This window comes from Haplochromis burtoni, unplaced genomic scaffold (genome assembly GCF_018398535.1).
Source record: "Haplochromis burtoni strain Fernald_Lab_line unplaced genomic scaffold, NCSU_Asbu1 Contig_255, whole genome shotgun sequence".
NCBI classification, from domain to species: domain Eukaryota; kingdom Metazoa; phylum Chordata; class Actinopteri; order Cichliformes; family Cichlidae; genus Haplochromis; species Haplochromis burtoni.
This window is the reverse complement of record NW_024582616.1, coordinates 398,968-417,448: the sequence shown is the minus strand read 5'-3', so window position 1 is coordinate 417,448 and position 18,481 is coordinate 398,968. Positions and strand designations below refer to the sequence as shown.

The following is an 18,481-nucleotide window of genomic DNA, read 5'->3' as shown; positions in this document are numbered from 1 at the left end:
TATCTTAGCTAACAACCCCAACTACCAGATTCAACTTGTAATTGGCTAAAAATAACTTAGCCTACCGGTGAGAGGGACGTTACTAGCTGGCAGTTTTTGCAAGCGATGTTGAAATTTCCACATTCCAACACTTCAAATGCTGCTCAGCGCAGCATCAGCACCGTGGAAATACACGGATACATCCGTAGACTCAAGACAGAATTCACAATGTGTTTTCAGGACTTCCAGGTGTATGGACCAATGTTTTCTGTTCTGATCAAACCAGAAAGCTTTAATGAGCAGCTGGATTTGTCTCGCATTAACTGGCTGAGTTAATGCCAGTTAATGTGACATCAAAATGCAGCTGATTGAAGTGAAAAGCTCGACTCTGTGGGGGTCAAAGTTTGCAGAACTAGGAACTAGGAATCCATAGCTGTGCGTGTTCATGGAGCTTGCATTTTCGCCTGCTGGACATCACTACCTGACAAGTTTAACTGTCTTCAGAACATTGCAAAGGCCTTATTGACAGTATATGGCTCTACATATCAATGTGAGCAGATTTTCTCTCACACGAAGAGTGTCCTCAGGCAGCCGTCTGAATGCTGGACACTTGGAGACCTGTGTCTCTGAGTGGGAGAGGATAGATCACATTAACATGTGTATCTCTGTATTAACAAACATGCCATATTGGCCCAGTTTATTTTTCTTATCATTGTTGTGAGAAGACCATAAATAGCATTTTTGCATTTTCTGTTGTACATTTCCTTTGCTGTTCTTGTTATGGATAAAAAGTCTTTTTTTGTTTCAAAATAGCTGATAACAATTCACTGATAGCTGCCAGCATCTGTGAACAAATATAATTCTATAAAGTTGTTCTATATAGTGTGTAACTGTTAATATAGAGCGTTATTAAATATTAAAGGGCGATCGTGGCTTAAGAGTTGGGAGTTCGTCTTGTAATGGAAGGTTGCCGGTTCGAGCCCCGGCTCAGACAGTCTCGGTCATTGTGTCCTTGGGCAAGACACTTCACCTACCGCCTACTGGTGTTGGCCAGAAGGGCCCATGGCACGATATGGCAGCTTCTGTCAGTCCAACCCGCTCTGGTCAGTCTGCCCCAGGGCAGCTGTGGCTACAACTGTAGCTTGCCATCACCAGTGTGTGAATGGGTGGATGACTGGATATGTAAAGCGCTTTGGGGTCCTTAGGGACTAGTAAAGCACTATACAAATACAGACCATTTACCATATTGCTAATGCAATCATATGGCACATTGACTGCTGAGGACGTTTTTAGATGGCACTCATCATCAGAAAGGTTGCCGACCTCTGATTTAGACTAAGGTAAAAGGAACACGAGGATATTCAGATAAGGTTGTTCTAAACAGAGAGACTGAGAGAGAGAGCGGAAACAGCAGTGCCAGCTTTATTATTTAATGTGGTTGAAGAATGGCAAATAAAAAGAGTGCAAAAACAAAAAAGATGAATTCTTGAAATCTTTCAAAGACATATCTCAATAAAAGACTGAAAGTTATATTTCCATTTTCATCAGCAACAATAGAAATGAAGAAAAGTTATTCAGATGTATACGTGATAGCCAGATACAATGTGGACATTGGACAAGATTCTACATACACTGTTTAGACTGAATTTGGACGTAGCCCCAAATCTTGTTCCGTGTAAAATGATATACCTGTACATGGCAGTAAAATCTCTGAACTGGAAAAATGTGACTTAAATCAGCAAGTTTCACTAAGTTTTAATAATGCATTTCCATCAAGGTACTACAGGGGCAATATTTGGAGAAAGATGCATAATGGTAATCAGAGAAAAACTGCTCTTCTTGAGGGCAACATATTTAATTTGCAGACTTTTAATGACAAAATAAACTGTGATAAACTTTGTGGTCTCCTTAAGAACAATGTGCGAATTATTTCAGACTAGCTGCCTCATCGTTTATGTCATGGTCCTAGGTCTTTGACCCAGTGTTTGGAGTTTTTGGAATTTCGCTGTGAGTTTCCATTCTCACTTTTATTTTTGTTATCCTTTGTTTGTTGTTATTCTTGTTTTGAGTTTGCCTATTATCCCTGTTTCAGTTTATTCTGCCTCTTTGACTTCTTTCCGGCTGGATTTTGTTCCTTTGAACTATGTAACCTAAAAAGCAATCATTAAACGTACAATACCTCTCAATTTCACCCATCTGTGTCAGAGTCCGCATTTCATGACAGTTTAGCCAACCCTCCTCAAAACAGATTAATATAACAAAATAGGGACATAGCCACCGTTTTGGTGCGTGGCGTGCATTTTTAAAGTTTTGTTTTTCAGCTGTCACCATTTTTAGACCTGTGACTCCTTTCAGCTCTTACTAACAAACATGCACCTTGGATGACAACTAGACAGATTTAACTGCACAAGTGGTTGATTTTCTTTTTCAATCTCTATATACAACCATTGCTTTGTGAAAGTATTCTGGACGCTCTCAAATACAACAAGTGAACCAGGCAGAGACCAGAGACCGAGAGGCATTACTTTTACTCCAGATGCCCTAAAAATACCTCGGTTCACTCTGATTAGAGATGGAGGATGTAGTAGGGAAGATAGATCCCTCAATAAATGTTTTGTGCAATCACTGCCCAGATCTGGATAAGTGGTAGAAAATAGATGGATGACTGCTGTTGATCAGCTGGCGTTTCTGCTTATCACATACCTCCAGCCATTTTCCATTGTGAGTCATGAGTTTCAAGAATGTGAACCCTTGCGTAACCTTAAAAACAGCAGCTCCACAAGATAGGAGCTGAATCTACAAAGGTTGTCGCTTTCAAACAAGATTCACACAAAGCAGTGCTATTCTAATGATTAACCTCTTCTGTCCAACAGCAGTGAGCTCAAGTGTGTATTTTTGTAGAGTTTCATATCAGGTTGGACTCCCCGCTGACAGCTATGAATAGGTTCCTAGTATTTGTTTCACATCACTGCAAAAGAACATCAAACACCTGAGTTTCTCAGTATCAGGTTTCTGAAGACAAATTAAATCTAACACATTATTGACCTCAGGAAGAGTTATCTTTGTTCGACTGGATAGCAGTTAATATCTTTAGAATGGTTAACCTCTGCACATGAAAAGGTTTGTTCAAGTGATACCGAGTGAGAGTGAGCTTTCTCTGCATTGATCTGATTGTCTGTGGTTTTGGCTCAGATCAATAACTTTCTATCTTTTATTTCAAGGCATAATCTTTCAGATGTGATTCTTTTATGTGAGAGTATCTTATTCCAAAACAATAAGCAGAATGGGATATTGTGTCTTTGTGTCTTACTTAACAAGACTGAACATCTACAGCCAGACTCAAAACTCTGTGAGTCTGTACCTCAGAGGAAAAACAGTAAATGCCAGTATCACAATGCTAACATCCTCAAAATTACAATGCAAACATGATCATTCTTCTATAAACTGTATAATAATAATGGATGTAGTTTCTGGTGCTACAAAATGAAACCTAGTAGAAGTGCCTGAATTTGCCAAAAGGGGGCGACTGCAAAAAATAAGTCACATTGTATGGAAGTCTTTGACAAAAGCCACTAGGTTACTTTTTACTAGATTTATTCACTGGAAAAACATTTTCCTATTGGGTTTAAGTCTCAGTTGCTGTATAGCACACAATTAAACAAAATTTGCTAATTTCTAAAGACCCTGACTGATGGCAAGATGGTTAATGAAGGCAGAAATGGATCACTCCCTTGTGCAGCGCAAACAATAAATACCTAGTGCTTCAGCTGATTCACCACCTAAAGAAAACAATAACAAGGAAATATTTAGTAGTCAGTACTGTGAAAGCAACCTGTCTTATAGGTTTAGAGAGACTGGGGATTTTATGAGCTGCAGCTCGAGAGTGCCATCTGTTGAGAGAAGCTTTCTTATCCTAACATGGTAACACCAGCTAAAAAGGCAAAATCAAACATCCTGGGCACTGCTATTGCTCACTGGGGTAAGCAGGTGATTGCTGGGTTTGAATCTACTCCAAAGCCAAATGCTCTGTCTCCAAGCATTCATTACGTCTCCCACATTGAAAAAAAACAAACAAAAAACATACAACTGCTACATATGTTTCCTCCCCCCAAGTAATATAAAACATAAATCTGAATTGGGGTAGAAAATTGGTTTTATTGTTTTAAAAAAGAAAAAGAAAATGTCAACGGTAATTTGAACCCTCAAAGTTGGCTAGCTTGGTGGGTTCAAAATGGTAATCCAATGGTGTGGTGCTATTGGTTACATCTACACAGAAGGTGATGTAAATTTGGCGGGTCCCAAGATAAACTTTGAGACAAGTATTTGAAGCGACTGCTGATGAGAGAGCACGATACCGGTGACTCACAGATAACCTGCCAGCAAATTAACTGGGTAGCCACAGGCTGGAATGTCCAATAGAGACTAACCATCACCTTCAAAGTGATGGTTGATGAGCGAATCCCTCATTGTCATCCTTGTGTTGATGCAGCTTTATAGTTCTAGCATCCTAGCATGCAAACATGTCTGCACTGGTAACATATTGATGTTTGCAACATTTGGAATTGTTCTTTTTTATAATATTAACCATTTTAGTTTTTTACTTTAGCATGTTAGCATTTGTGCTAGCAAGTAACAATACTAAGAAAATATACAGAATGTTATTCGATTTGAATAAAGTAACTTGCTTTGTCTGTAAATATTATGTATAAAACAATGGCAAAATAAAATTACACTTCCTTCTGGCATCAGAAAATGGAAAAAGGATTAGATTACATAATCTTAGAGATTTTAATGAACTGCTCCAAATTTTACTCTCGCTGGCAGTGTAGCTTTGTGAAAATGTCATATCTTTCATCCCTTAAAACAGATTGAAATGCATCAGTTAGATCAGGGGTGTCGAACTCCAGGCCTCGAGGGCCGGTGTCCTGCAGGTTTTAGAGCTCACCCTGGGTCAGCACACCTGAATCAAATGACTAGTTCATTACCAGGCCTCTGGAGAACTTCAAGAGATGTTGAGGAGGTCATTTAGCCATTTGAATCAGCTGTGTTGGATCAAGGACACATTTAAAACCTGCAGGACACCGGCCCTCGAGGCCTGGAGTTCGACACCTGTGAGTTAGATGGACTACCATAACAGGGTATATTAAGGCACATGGAATTTCAATGAATACTTCACACAGTGTAGCTTGTTGGTGGTCAGTATTGACAGGTCAGCTGGTATAATTATGGTATAATACTTCACTAAAGCCTCAAATACTGTAGTAAAAATATTATATTCAATTCAATTCAATTCAATTTCTTTATTGTCCCACAAGGGGAAATTAGTTTAGCAGCAGGATATAAATAAACAGAACAATACTATAAAATAATAATGACAATAATAGTGATAAAAAGTCCAAGGACAGTTATTTGCCATTGAGCTCATCAAATACATTTAAATGGAAACTTTCACCACAAGGTTGTAGCATTTTACCAAAAACATTAAGTGTAGTTGTCCACCCCAACCAGGATTACATACTTCTATGTACTTTTAAAATTATTTACTTCCTAACAGAAGATTTCTACCTAACCTAATGCTTCTAAACTGCATCATCTCTGGTCTTGTAACTAAAGGCTAACGCGAATTGGGTACAAATTCTGGACTCGATGTGGTTCCAGTTCATATTACATGAGAATACAGCCTGACAATGTTTTAACTTTAGCTGACATCTCTGCGATGCGATACATCAGGGTTTAAGCAACCTTTAAAGATTGGGTCATGTCAGGGAAAAACTTGCATTAATCATACTTAAAAAAAGAAAGAAAAAAAAAGATGTTTCAGAGATATTTCAGAGATTGTATTCCTTGTAGAACACCTGTCCTATCACTGGTGCATTGTGTTTGTAGCAGCTAGCTTAATGCAGAAATAAATAGCTACAATGAGATATAGATTTCACTATTTAGTAAAGAGATATGACACCAAAGAGAACATTTCACACATACTGTGTTTCAGGCCGCCTGTGTCATTCACTGATTTAACCTCAGTAATTTTGAAAATGCCCATTGTGATTTGTGAGCATAAAACTGTGCATTCCTACACCGAGTTATTTTTTTCAGAGCACAATTGAATGCTTAACTCAAAAGAGCTTTGTCCCCCCCACCGAAATGCAGACATTTCTATTTCTAACATTAAAAATTGTTACATTTTGTTCAGTACCAGGGCTCTGTTATTGTGCATTCAAACACAGTGGGGCACACTTTAACCTGTGCATTTCCTGTTATACGTCTAAATGTTTGCTGTGAGATGAGGAGTCATTAGGAGCTCTACCATATGACTGCAGCACCGTTCCTTATGAACACGGTTAGATTGATTGTCCTTTGTTTTTTGGTCCTGAAGAAGCTTGGACCAGCTCAGAAGGCTTTAATCATTCATATTATTTAACCTTTAATGAATTCCCTGATTACATACACAACAACAACAACAACACAAGCATATATACTAAACTAGACTGTTTTGTTTTGGTTTTAATTTTTATCTAAAGAAAATAAAGGATTAAAGGCAAAAGAAAAACTATGAACAACCGAAAGGTTCCTTCTGGCTTGACTGACACCTCCCACTTAAACTAGCAAAAGCTCCGCCTCAGCCTTCTATCTTGTTGAGAACTTGAGGCTATAAAATGAAGGAACTTACTGTAACCAGTTCACAGTCTTTACTTAGAGTTCCGTTTGTGAACTCCTTAACAGAAACTACAGTAAATCTAATGCTTTAATCAGTGAGAACACAATAGCGCTGTCGGCTTTTCCTTTCACTTGGCGACCTGAAAACCGTGAGCTGAACCATGGCAGGAGACGGGTCAGATCAGCGGGCGCTGCAGTATGAACAAACTCTTGTAAGTCTTCGCTTGTCACCACTCTGAACTTTGTTCCCTTGTTCGACAGTGCGTCCACTTCTCTTGGGTTGGCGGAGAAGCCACCGTGTGCCCCTTTTTGCTCGTTAAACTGTTGGAGACAACGATAAAGAGCAACGTGTGAGCCAAGTGTGGCCAAAAGCTGGAATAGAGATGAATGAAGTGTGGGGCAGTATGTACGTGCCGAATTCAACGGTGTGCCTATGTGACTGTGGAAATTTCTTGTGGAGTGTGTATGCGGTAGAAAACACACGTTTTAAGTATAAATTGTCACATTTTAAACGAAGTTCAACCTCCGGGTGTTCTCACGTGAATGGTCGAGGTTTGCGGTGTCGGAAGCCTGCTGTGTCGGGCTAATGTGTCCTTAATTCCGTAATTGCAAGTCATGTATTCTTGTGAATTAACATGAGCTAATTCCTAAACTGGTGAACACCACACACTGAATTTCTCCGGCTTGCGGCTTCGCTGTAGCTCTGGAAGTAAAGGTGTTTGTCCGAACATCTGGATTTGGCTCTGTCAATAGGTAGCAGCCGATAACACCCACGCAAGAGTTCAGCCAAACTCCACTGTTAAAAAAATAATCTGGCCGTAAGAGTCGTCTGTATTGTCATAATACCACATAAGAGGTTACTTACTTAATTGCAGTTTTAATGTGTAAGTGAGTTTATTAATTCGGCATACAAATTATACCAGTTTGCATCAAACAGTACTGCATTTCCAACCGATGAACGCAACCGTACTATTAGATGCTTTATTAGCTAAATGTAAATTTTGCAGTGCATATCTGACTGCCAATAAGTAAATTAATCTTGCTGGACAGCGTTTTGTCAAGATTTAAATTGCTACAATGCAAGCGCCATTTGACGAATAAATTAAATGCCTGTTAGATAGTTTGGGTAAACATGCACATGTCATAGGGATTACTGGTAGTGTCAGGAGCACTGGATGTGTATACAACCACCAGCATCAGACAATGGATCAATTCATCGTTGATTAGCGGCTTGGGTGCAGAAGCAACGTTGTGATGCAACTGGCAGCTGTGCAAGTGTCTCGTGCAGCACCCACATCTGGCTCACCATTGTTATCGTAGGCCATCTTCTTTATCTTGCTTTTTTATTTTTTTATTTTTTATTTTTATTTTTTTTTATTACACATTACACAAGCAGTTGTCAGAAGTCCTAGAAAGTCTTCATGCAGCTTTGGATGACTGCTTTTAGACCTGATTTAAACAGCAGGGGGCTCCCACACATTTTAATGCCACAGGGCCTCAAATGAATAGAGATCAGGGCCTGTAGGTTCCCACTCCATAAGAGGACTAAGTGAGGGATTTTAATTGGTAAATTTGAGCACATCCCTCAGAATGGTTACAGGGCAGGCTTTAAGCTGAGAGTCCCCCTCGTGTGTGTGCGCGTGTGTGTGCGTGTGCACTTTTCCTGACAAAAACAAAACTTTGGTCAAGCCTAAAGAATTGGCTGTTTGAAGAGACTAGTCTTATAGGCCAACTGGATCCATTCAGCGGCACTGAGGCTTTAAATTAAGAGGAGCCACAACTGTAACACTTGTTTGGGCCTCTGTTTCTTTTTTCTTGAAGTTTCGTTTGCACAAACACGCACACACAGACACACTCGGCCCTGTCCACCCTGCCTCTGCTAGTGTGTGTGTGTGTGTGTGTGTGTGTGTGTGTGTGTGTGTGTGACACACAGTGTGTGTGTGTGTGTGTGTGTGTGTGTGTGTGTGTGTGTGTGTGTGATTACACAACTTGCGACCCGCTGATTCAGCACTGGACGCTCTGTCACCCTGGCAGGGTCTCGTGCCCGTTCCTTCAGCTCTCGGAAAGAAAGAGGGAGGAAGAAAAAACGTGTTCAGACTACTTCCTTTGTTAATCTCGGCTTACTTCACAGCATATAGAAGATTGTTACAGGAACAAAAATTGTGAAATGGAATCAAATAAAAATAGCTCCAGTGTGCGAATAACCTCTTTTATCATAAATGAGTTCTCTCTCTGCCCCCATCCCCTCGCCGTGGGTTGTAGTAACATGGTGTCTTTGTGCAATATTGGCAGTCGTGGTGGTTGTGTGGGTTTTGTTGTGGGCAGTGGATGCTCAAAGAGGCCAGTGTAGTTTGGCTGTTAGGAAGGCTGAAAGGCTGGCTGTACAGAAACACTGGCAGAAAAGCAGCCTCAACATATTGTCGGCTAACATCAGACTAACACGTCAGTTTGTGCGTGTAGCTGATTTTCGGCTGTTTCTTCAAGAACATAAAGTTACATTTGCGCGTGTTTGAATGGTACATGGTGTGAATCTAGTGTATAAAGTTACGTAAGCATACGCACATCTTTTGTTGCACGAATTATCAGCAAATGACACCTTCAGTCAAGAAGTAATATTTTTGACCTTCATAACTGTCAATTGCAAGGCTAACATTAGCAAATCATTTTTGAAATGAGCAAGAGAATAAATAACTGAGCAAATGTTAAAGACTTCTTCTTCCAAGAAGTTGTAACAAAACTGTTTGATAGCATTTTAAGGGTTTGGCTTTTCTTTTTTTTTTTTAAGCTCAAACGTAAGGTTTTAATAGGTCTTGTACAGTGGTGTGAGTAGCCTATCAGATGTCACAGGCTGATATTTATGACATTTGCCGTGGCGACCGCTATCATAAGCAATAAAGTGAAATCCTGTTTGTCGGTGTTGCTCCAATTTATTTGCAAAACTGTGCGAACATGTAATAATTAACAGAACGATCACACTGGTGCCAAACACGGAGTGCACACGACACGCGAGCTTCTTTGGAGGCGCTAAAACAGTTGGATTACTCGTCACGAGGAATGCTAATAAAGTTACGGAAAGTGTTGTAATGCCTCCTGCAGCTATAAAGATTCCAAAAATAACCCTGAACAAAGGACATAATGGAAAGTGTCTCTGTTGCAATCTGGAGTTTAAATTAGAGTTTTAAAGGGAGTTGGTGACAACAAGAGATTCCATCACGTTGCATTATGATAATTGCAAGATGCTAACAAGTATGTTATTTATTCATTAAAAAAAAATGAACCCCCTGAGACTTAAATATTTCTAACCTTAACCCTACGCTATCAGATATGTTGTCTATTTACTACTTTTCTGCTTTTCAAGATTGCGAAGTCTTCAAAGAACAATCAGGGGCCAGAAAAAAACAGATGAAAAACTCTTCTTCTTCTAAAGAAAAATGTTCCCAATAACACTGCTTTTATCAAAACGTTGCTTTTTTTTTTTTTTAAATTTATTTTTTTTAGTCCAAAAAAAAGACACTGTCCACATACCAATGAGACTTCTATGCATTGGATCATGTATTTTTACTATTAGATGAAAATAATGAAATCAGCAGAGGCTTAGCTTAGAGGCTATGAAAGCTAAGGGTAGCGCTGGCTTAGAGTCCAGAGATGGATTGACTACAAACTAACATAAAGCAGGAAACTTTAAAGATACATTTTCTGTAGAGTGTCAAAGATGTTCATATTGGAGCGTGACCTATTATAAAATGTTTGACGGGTACACTCCTGTACTGATTCTGGTAAAGTCTGACTGGAAGACGCTGCTTCTCACCCTGATATTCTAGTGTTGAAGAAAGTTTTCAGCATCTCTTAATGTGGAATTGGCACCACTGAATGGGCAACTTTCCCCACTAAATGACTGAGTAAATTGTGTAGTGTATAAAGGTGTGGCATTGTTAGACGTTAGAGTCCTAACATTGTGGACAGCCAGCTGATCACCACCTTTGCCCTTTTATCTCACTCACTGGCTTTGATGGCTTGCTATTACAGTGTGACATGGTATGTGTGGAGGCTTACGACCAGCTATTCCAGAACCCGTATCAGTGTGGTTGTTGGGCGTGCATGTTCAGTAATTCAGAAATGAGTGATAGGACAACAAGCGAATACAGAGTTAAAGATGGTCACTGATTGTGCTCGTCTATGGTGATGCAGGATGACACAAAGGCAATGCTGGAACCTTATTTCAGTCAGACTGTTTCATTGGAAGGCAAGTTACGGGCAGGCGTATTTTGTGACAGCAGGTCTTCTGATTGGGAATGTGCTTCCATTATTATACTGACCGAAGGCGATGAGGAAGTGAAAGTGTCAGCTAAAGAAGTATGGAGACTTCATAATTTGCGAGTCCATATTTCCCTGTGTTTGTGGGGTGGCTCTGTGGGTTGTGTCCATTTGTCTTGCTGTGACACAGAATCATTTGTAACCTTGCGTCTGTCGCCTCACTGTGGTAATTTTTTGTTTGAAGCTTGCTTCCCAGCATTCATAGTGGAAATTTCCCTTCACTGGATCTCTCTCTGCTTCATTATGCCTTGTGGGTGAAGTTTTTTCTTCTTCTTTTTTTCTTTTTGCAGACCGGTCAAGAGCTACTTGACCCCCTGCTTTTGACTGTATGCAGAAAGGGCTGTTTGCATAACCTAAGCTGGCTCTAACTGCAGATAAGCTTCAAAAGCCTCTAACAAGTTTTCTTTCTGTCACAAGAGATCAAGCATTTAGTTTTTTTTCTCTTTCATAAACTGATGTGTCCACCTGTATTTACTCTTTCACAAACAGTTGTGATGGATTTGCCTCTTGGTGTTGAGGGCTCTTGAGGATGGTTTCAGAAAAGCAAAGTTCTTAAACCTGTTAATGATGAAACCACACGTAGTAACGGTGCATTTGGCAATCACTTCACAGGCCAGGACAAATGGAGGCCGGGCCTTTTTAGGTAAAACAAAAGCTGGGATGTGCTCGATAGGCCATTAGATTAAAAGGATGAGGCAGTTTTTAGTGTTGAGGCGTGTCTTGTGATTAGTGCCACACAATTTTTTTTTTCTTTTTTTCTTACTCCTCTTGAGTCCTTAACAAATATGGATCAGAGAAGAGATCAAAAACAGATCTTAGGCAAATACGGGAGATACAGCAGAGCTGATTAGAAACTCTCAACGAGGTGATGTCAATTTAAAAAAAGAAAAAAGAATGGATAACAAATATAAAACACAAAGCACATTCACTTGACTGCAAAGAGTGGTATGAAACTGGCTGTAATAAGATGACAGGAACAGTTCTCTAGCCAAAAGCAATTAGGAAACCTTGAGTTTTGCTATGGTGCTGCACTACATACCTTTTAACTGTGTTGGCCTGTAATAGTGTCTGTGTGTGTGCAGGCTTGCAGAGGTAGGGTTTATTGGGGTCTTGTTCACAAGAGATGGGAGAAGGCAGCGGGAGATCGACAGACGGATTGCTGTGGATGCGGATGCTGTGCTGTACTGGTCCGTCGTGGTGAAGAGGGAGTTGAGTGTAAAAGCGAAGCTGTCAATTTACCGGTTGATCTACGTCCCTACCCTCACCTATGGTCACAAGCTGTGGGTAGTGACCGAAAGAACGAGATCGCGGATACAAGCGGCAGAAATGAGCTTCCTCCAAAGGGTGGCTGGCCTCTCCCTTAGAGATGGGTTGAGATAGTTCAGCCACCCGGGAGAGGCTCAGAGTAGAGCCGCTGCTCCTCCACATTGAAAGGAGCCAGTTGAGGTGGTTCGAGTACCTGACTAAGGATAAGTATTGTCACCATATAGTGTGTACAGTATAAAAAAATGTAAATATTATTTGAAACATTTGGCTTTTGACCTTCAGATCAAGCTGTTGACCCTGAAGGAGAGGTAAAAGGAATAATGCTATATAGAACTATTTAAAACTATATTTCTGACTGCTATTGTTTGTACTGACGACATATGGGCATATAGGGAATGATCTATGGCAGGGGTGTCAAACTCACACAGTGGGCCAAAATTCAAAACTGGAACAAAGTCGCGGGCTAACGTTAATATTTATTGAAATAGATTTATTCTTCCAGATATAAGAATAAAGCTTTTCTTATGGACTCAAACACGTTTTGCTGAAAAACTGAATATGGAACAAGCAAAGCTTAATACTAAACAATATATATATATTAGCTGTATAATACCAGTAGGCCAGCTCTAATAGTAATTTGGTATGGCTTCGCGGGCCAAATGTAATTAGGCTGCGGGCCAAATTTGGCCCGCGGGCCAGAGTTTGACACCTATGATCTATGGGGATTCTAAATATCACAATGTTGTTTTGTGTCCACGTGAACTTAGTGATCTCACTTTTATATTTCACATTTGTCTTTCTTTCAAGATGACCTCAAGATGTGTTATATCCTCAAAGAAAGTATTGTCAAGAGAGAGAATGAGCTGCCTACTTAGTGAGAAATATACTGTCGTGTAATATTATATAATAAGCTCAAGTTATTAATGTCCAAATCAATACCTATTATCCATGACCAACTCCTACATCATGTTCGTGTAATCAAAGTAAACCTCTGTTATGCTACCTGCATCTAATTTTTACTGAGCTGTCTTGGTAGAGGTTTGCTCTGCTGGAGCGCTTCTTGTTAAAAATTAGTTATGTTTTAAAACCTGTGCAGGTAAAAAAGAGAGGAATTCATCATGTTTAAATTAACTGTACAATTTTGTCAGTCACTGCGTCAGACTGGTGACCTGTCCAGGGTGTATCCCGCATCTCGCCCTAAGACAGCTGGGCTACAGCCCCCCGCAACCCTGAAATGGATAATAGGAAAAGAATGGATGGATGGATTTTGTCAGTCACTTGGTGTAACCTGATAATGCACTTAATGGCGATAAAGTGGTAATAAAGGACAGTGGGAGTGCACAGCCGGAAGAAAGATGACAATCATGATGTGGAGCACAACAGATCGGTGTGTGATGCTGTGCTTTAGACTGCGCAGTGCAAGTTGTGGCAAAAAAATCTACTGTTCAACAGTAGTAGAAATATTTAATTTAGCTTCTTGATGCATTCTCAATCATCCAGGAAAGTAAATCTCCAAAACTTGATTCTGTTCATCTGGACATAGCGTTTTGTGGGAGAAACGTTTCGTCGCTCATCCAAGTGACTTCTTCAGTCTCAGCTGACTGCAGGTTTCCTCATTCTTATAAACATACATTTGCATAATGACTGAAACCAGCCCACTGAAGGAATTCACTTCTTTAGTACTTTAATGTACTATTTTGGTGTTGGATATTGGTTTACACATGTGCCTAACAAGTGAAAGATCCCTGACTTTTAGACTGGGACAAGGGAAATCTTTTTGGGAGGTTGTCTCAGAAAGGGCATCCACTATAAAAGTCTGCCAAATCATTTACTTGGAGTTGTGATTGAAATGCAGCTGTAACTGGTTTGAAGGCTGGTTGTTTTCAAGTTGAACTGATATTGTCTATTCATTTTTTTTTTTTTTTTTTTTTTAAACTGTTGTAATATTGATCATTTTAGGAATTGTAGCAGATGGCTAAATGTTTCCTTACTTTGACTGTTAAATTCTGTCTGAAAACGCTGTCAGTCACAAAAGCCGAATGATGGGCCTTGCTCACAAAATATCCAAGTCAACTGGAACGCAACAAAAGTAAATGGGGTGCATACATATAGTAGATTGTGGTAAAGGGTAATTAAACTACTTCTTTATCTTAAAAGAAGGAAGAAATAAAATGTGATGATGTCACAGTAAAAACAAATTTTTACTTTCTTGACCTATAACTAGGGCTGGGCCATATCATACCGTTCACAGTGATACCGGTATAATGTTGAACAACGATAAGAAAATGAAATATCGCGATAGAATATGGGTAAAACGCGCATGCACAGTGCCTTTTGTTTTCATAAGCAATGGCGGAGAATGAGAAGGGTGAAAGGGGATCGTTGAATGAAACGGATGAACCAAAATTGGTTTGTAAAAATGCTGCAACTTCAGTGGTGTGGAACTGGTTTAGCTTTTGTCCATCAGATACTCAACAAAGCACTATTTTTGGTAGAGCATGCTAGCGGGGCCGTTGTTATTACCGTGTTTTTGTTTTTGTTTTTTTGTTGGTTTGTTTTGGAAAATACGGCACACTTAAAATCAATCCTTTGATTTTTCTGAAAATCGACAGTGCCCCTTATAATCCCGTGTGCCTTATGTTTGAATTCTGGTTGTGTTTACTGACCTCAAAACGATTTTATGTGGTACATGGAGCACATTGTCGGAGCATTACGGCTATCGTAGGCAGGAGCCTCGCGGAGTGATACTGTGCTTCAACATAGTATTACGTGTGTGTGTGTGTGTGTGTGTGTGTAACCTCTTTTTAAGTTTTGTGGATATTATAAATGGTTATGCTGAGGATATGTCGGCCAATTTCCACTGGAAATGCCTTTTGGTTAAACTGTCAGCAAGGAATTTGCATTTGCACTGTTACATTTTTATATAACTTTAATGCACATAAAAAAACAGCTGCTTGTTTAAGTGAAAATACATAGATGTTTGGTTTTTTTTGCACTAATAAAGTTGTGGAGTTGTAAAGTATTTTGTCTAGTGTCAATTATATTGTCAGTTATATCGTTATCGCAAATTTTCAAATGTATATCGTGATAAATATTTGTGGTCATATCGCCCTGCTCTACCTATAACATCAGATTGCATCCAAAGAACCAGTGTTTACTGTTTACACCCATATCAGCACTTATGCTTTTCAAGGGGAAAAAATGTAAGCATTTCTGTTTATATGAGTGTCTCCACAGATATCTGTTTCACACGTTCTCAGTTTGTGAAGTAGAAAGGAATGCATAAGTTCACATCATAACTACCCATCCCATCTCTAGATTAACTCCTTCAGTCTGAACTTATGTTTGAATTCTGGTAATTTTTACCCTTTAAACCTTTAGTGTCTCATCACTTTGCTAAATTAATCTAAAATAGTCCAGTGTATAAGATGTCATATGAGAAACGCCTTACTGTGTTTTTCAGGAAACACTTTTTGCTTTACCTTAAACATCTGCAGACTCTTTGTTTAAAAAAAAAAAAGAAAGGTAATGGGTCAGTGTGTCTGTGAAGGTTCTCAGTCATCCAGGTAATGGGTCGGTGAAATTGAAATAAAAATAGGACAGCAGACTTCTTGTGAGTAGGAAAAATTGGTGGTTGTCTGGTTATTGCATTTAAAAGTAGTTGTGGTGACCAGCTGGTTGCCCTGTGCAAAAACCTCAACCTCTGGGCAATCACTTTTAACCACAAGGCGGTCTTTTGAGAGATCTGTCTTCAAACAATAGCGGTCCAACTCAGATGAGTCAGATTGGCCTAAGGTTGCAAATAATTGCTGTCTAATTTATAAATGCAGAAAGATTGACTGCAATGTGTTGGCAATCTGCACTGATGAGTGCAATTCATCTACATGCCTTTTGCAACTGGGGGACTTGATCCAGCTGGTTTCCAGCTGGCTCTGTTCTGGATAGTGTGTTTGCCAAGTACCTATATCATTTTGAATTTCTTTTTCAAATTTGTGAGGTTCTGGCTAGACTCTGATTTGTGATTTTCACTAGTTTATCACAGTTATCACCAATGACTGCAGACTGACAATCCAACTTATTGCTATTTTATTTCCTTCTTGATCCACTGAAATCACTTTGAACTGACTGCGAGTGGTTGCAAACCATGTCCCCTTCTAAAAAACAATTTCAAAGGAGATAAGATAACAAGTTCATCTCACACAGCTGCAATAATTTTGATTGTGTCCAAGTGTCCAGTGTCCAAGCACTGTTTTCCCTAGACAGTCTGTAGCATTATGTTAACTTCAGAGAGGCACGCTCCAGTGCATTCACTTGTTTAAGCATGAGGTACTTGGAGGTTAAGTCACAAAAAATGTAATTTTTAAGTACATACAACTATAAACTTAAAAAAAATAAAAAAATTCTGAAAACCCAGCAATAGATCTTACGGATTATTAGTAAGGAAAGAACTGTTTCATGTGGCCCATCCACTACACAGGTGATAGGTGAACAACAACCCTACATTTAAACCATCACTACAGGAGTCTGTTATGCTGGCTAAACCTTTGTGTCCTCGAAACATTATCTCACATGTTCAGGAACTGAAGTCAAAACGCAACAGAAAAAATGATGACAACACTGGTAAATTAAGGATTTCAAGTTAAACATTACCAGGCCCATGAGTCTTCTGTTTGCTTTTGCAATAGTGTTTCTCATAGGAAAACCGATAAAAATGATTAAATCAAACGTTGTGCACAACTTGCATTGCACAAGTTGTTTCCCTTTAAAGTGTAATTGAGGTTGAACCTCAATGACCTTATTTACATCTAACAATGGTGAAACATTGTTAGATGTAAATAACTATGTAATCTGTTTATTTATAAAATGCAATGTTAGTTTAAAACTAAAACAAAAATCTAGAAGATGAGAATTAATTGTAACATTCCACTACCATGTTTAATACAAAAAATAAAATAAGAAATTGTAGTTGGGTTTTGTGTTTGGTTTTTTTTGTCAAGCAATTTATAATGGTAAAAATGGTAAATGGCCTGTATTTGTATAGCACTTTACTAGTCCCTAAGGACCCCAAAGTGCTTTACACATCCAGTCATCCACCCATTCACACACACATTCACACACTGGTGATGGCAAGATAATGGGTATTTATCAACTCTAAGGAAATTACTAGTTATCTAAGGGGCAAATATCAAAGTGCATTGTGATTTATTATTGGTTAGATAGTTTATATACTGGAAATGTTATTGATTTATTTGGGACTCCAGCCTAACCCCTACACAACTATTAACTGTGCACCTTTGAGTGAGTTCTAGAAATCTTCCTCTGAGCTATCCAGGAATCACCATGAACTAGGCGGACACGGTCTGAATTTGGTGGGTTCAAGCAAATGGGGAGTCTGACTTTGGTATCGGATCATGGCACTCAGTCACCTCAAAGTGACTTAGCAGGTTTTTTTTTTTTTTTTTTTTAAAAAGCGTTGACACATCAACGGATGTTCAGTCCACTATCAGTACTATGTGTGACTGTTTGTTTGCTGGGAGATTTTCCATGCCTGGAGCTGCTTTTACTTCAAACACCTTTTTTGATAAAGGAATTCTTGTTGATGTATCAACTCTGTGTAATGAAAAAGATCCCAGACTTCTTCACCTTGTTTGGCCTAACTACCCCAGTGCCTAGTGTTAGATTTTTGGCTTTTGAAAGTGCTTCATCTAAATGCTGCACCTAAACTCATTATCAGTCTTTCAGTTAGGGTTATTTATAGTCATCAGTGTTGACTTGGAACACACAAAGTTTTAAATGGTCAAAATAGTATTTGTTCTCTATGGGGTTTTTTTTTTTTTAATTTTTAATTTTATTTAATTTTATTTTTTTTGAAGCCCTTTACCTTCTTTGAATGACAACCCAGTGACAGGGAGCCACAAGCCAGTATACTCCCGGTGCTGATCCAAAGCCCAGACAAATGGTGAGGATTGCGTCAGGAAGAGCATCTGACATAAAATCTATCCAAATTAAACATGCGGGTCATAAAGAGTAAGCTGGAAAGGATATGCAGCAGTTGGTGCTACTGGGGGCAAAAAAGACAGGAAGCCAAACTGGAGGTAGCAGAAGTGAAGATAATATTTTCATTTGGTGTGACCAGAATTGGCAGGATTAGAAATAAGTACATCAGAGGGACAGTTCAAGGTTGAGATGGTTTGGGACATGATTAACAATCTTTGTCCAGGCCAGAGGAAAAGAGGAACTGTATTGATGAGTCCGGGAGTATTGT

At 39.2% G+C, this 18,481-nt stretch overlaps 1 protein-coding gene across 8 annotated transcripts in view; it reads left to right on the top strand.

Annotated features, from left to right (window-relative positions):
• Window positions 1–5,122: 5,122 nt before the first annotated feature.
• Window positions 5,123–18,481, top strand: part of LOC102301272 (chloride channel protein 2) — a 177,711-nt gene continuing 164,352 nt past the window's right edge. For 2 of the 8 annotated variants that reach the window (XM_014338738.2, XM_042227328.1), the window contains exon 1: window positions 5,123–6,848. In XM_014338738.2, the coding sequence (XP_014194224.1) occupies window positions 6,798–6,848 (51 nt within the window). In that variant the 5' untranslated portion in view covers window positions 5,123–6,797. The remainder of the gene's footprint in view (window positions 6,849–18,481) is intronic. The other 6 variants (XM_014338739.2, XM_042227329.1, XM_014338740.2 and 3 more) reach the window with 4 other exon arrangements.